This window comes from Nannochloropsis gaditana (genome assembly GCF_000240725.1).
Source record: "Nannochloropsis gaditana CCMP526 unplaced genomic scaffold scaffold1049, whole genome shotgun sequence".
In the NCBI taxonomy this organism is placed as follows: Eukaryota; class Eustigmatophyceae; order Eustigmatales; family Monodopsidaceae; genus Microchloropsis; species Microchloropsis gaditana.
The window spans coordinates 6682-8338 of NW_005802904.1; the positions used below are offsets into that span (position 1 = coordinate 6682).

Genomic DNA, 1657 nt, shown 5'->3' on the forward strand with positions numbered 1-1657 from the left:
CTTGTGCGTGCCCCTCCCTAGGGCCCCCGCCGGCAAAGCCTCCTTGACGCCCGAGGAAAGGAGACGCTGCTTGGAATTCGTCCGGCGCTTGGCCAGCCCATATTTCGCCAGGGACTTTTGCCACCCGGTGTCGGAGCTGCATCCGGAGGTGTGGGAAGAGGTGAGGAGGGAGATGGGTTCATCGGGCTTGTCGGGAAGGAGATTCTTCGGCATTTTTCGGGATTTGTCGGCGCTGTATCTTTCGGGGGGCAATATTACATGAGCTTGTATGCATGTGTGTTGTTGTGGGGGGCTGTGCGCTGCATCGAGGTGATGGAGGAATCCATGGCATGCTAGAGGCCGGCGCGGAAAGCGGAGGATCGGACGCTCTTTTTTGCTGTCTGGTGTGCCAAAAGAGTCATCTTTCAAGCCGAAGAGGATTCCAGACCTTTGCCTTATTCTTGCGGCTTTTCTCCCGGGTGCCGGGCTCCTCTTTCCGATGGAGTCTCTCCTCGGCTCCGGCCCTCGGGGGTCTCGCGAATCATCCCGCTCTCACTCCCCACACATAACCACACTCCTTTCCCCTCCCACTCAGTACCGACGCGTCGTTCCCCACCCCATGGACCTGGGCACCGTGCACCGTAAGCTCTATCGTGGCCTCTATGGGAGCATTCGCCGGTTTTCTCAGGACATCGAGCTTGTCTTCGCCAACTGCGAGCGGTACCATCAAGGCACCCCGGCACCCTCCGTGTTGGCTCATGCCAACCATCTGAAGACGTACGCGCGCAGTCTCTGGTTGGAAGTGATGGTGGACGAAGGCGGGGAGGGAGGGAGGGAGGGAGGAAGCGTATGGGAGCCCGCGGCGGTGCGGGAGAAGCACCAGGCGCGAGAGGAACGGCTCGTCTTCTGCCGCGACCTCCCTTTGAAGCCAGGGGACCTAAGGGAGCTGCGCACGGTCGGGGCCAGGGTCCTGCGCGCCTTGGAGGAGGAGGACGGGACCTGGGGGCAAATGGAACGGGTGGTGGGTTTCGACGCGTTCCTGGCTGCGGAGAAGGGCGAAGGAGGGGCGGAGGGCGGGACGGAGGGGCCGACCGTGGGCAGGGTGTGGGAAGGCTTGCAACACGCGTTTCCCGGCGACGGGCCACCGGAACAGACGGTGGAATGGGCCGGAATTCGGGCGGAATTTGAAAATACGTTTCATTTGGTAACGGCCAGCCTCCGGGAGCGACGGTTGCGCGGTACGGAATTTTCCTGCATATGGGCCCAACCCTTCCGCTTCGTGTGGGCGGGGCAGCGGAAGCCAGGAGGATCAAAGAACCAGGTGCTGGCGTATTGGCCGGGCATGGTTGTGATGTACGGAGACGCCCCCGAGTTTTTGACGCGTTTGAACGAGGCGCGTTTGCCGAGGAGTATCGCCAAGGAGCTGCACAAGCAGCGGACGGTGAACAAGCAGGGCATGAGCGTGCATCGGGTGGTGGTGGAGACCTTCGGCGCCCACGATTTCATGTTTTACAACGCGGACATGGTCCGGCCCTATACAGGTGGGGAAAGACGGGAGGGCGGACGGGGGGGCGAGCGGGAAGGAGAGAAATGATGCAGAGGCCTGGTGGAAGGGAGAAGGGCGGGAACGAGGGCGGAAGGGAAGGCGGGAGGGAGGGTGGGAGGGAACGAAAAGAAT

At 62.0% G+C, this 1657-nt stretch overlaps 1 protein-coding gene across 1 annotated transcript in view; it reads left to right on the plus strand.

The window, feature by feature from the left end:
• Nucleotides 1-1573, plus strand: part of NGA_0711010 (bromodomain-containing protein) — a gene marked incomplete at its 3' end in the record, with an annotated part of 1814 nt that extends 241 nt beyond the window's left edge. Inside the window, exons 1-2 of the mRNA XM_005852621.1 lie at nucleotides 1-160; nucleotides 575-1573. The exon at nucleotides 1-160 is cut by the window's left edge and continues 241 nt beyond it. Coding sequence (XP_005852683.1) covers nucleotides 599-1573 — 975 coding nt within the window. The 5' untranslated portion in view covers nucleotides 1-160; nucleotides 575-598. The remainder of the gene's footprint in view (nucleotides 161-574) is intronic.
• Nucleotides 1574-1657: the final 84 nt, after the last annotated feature.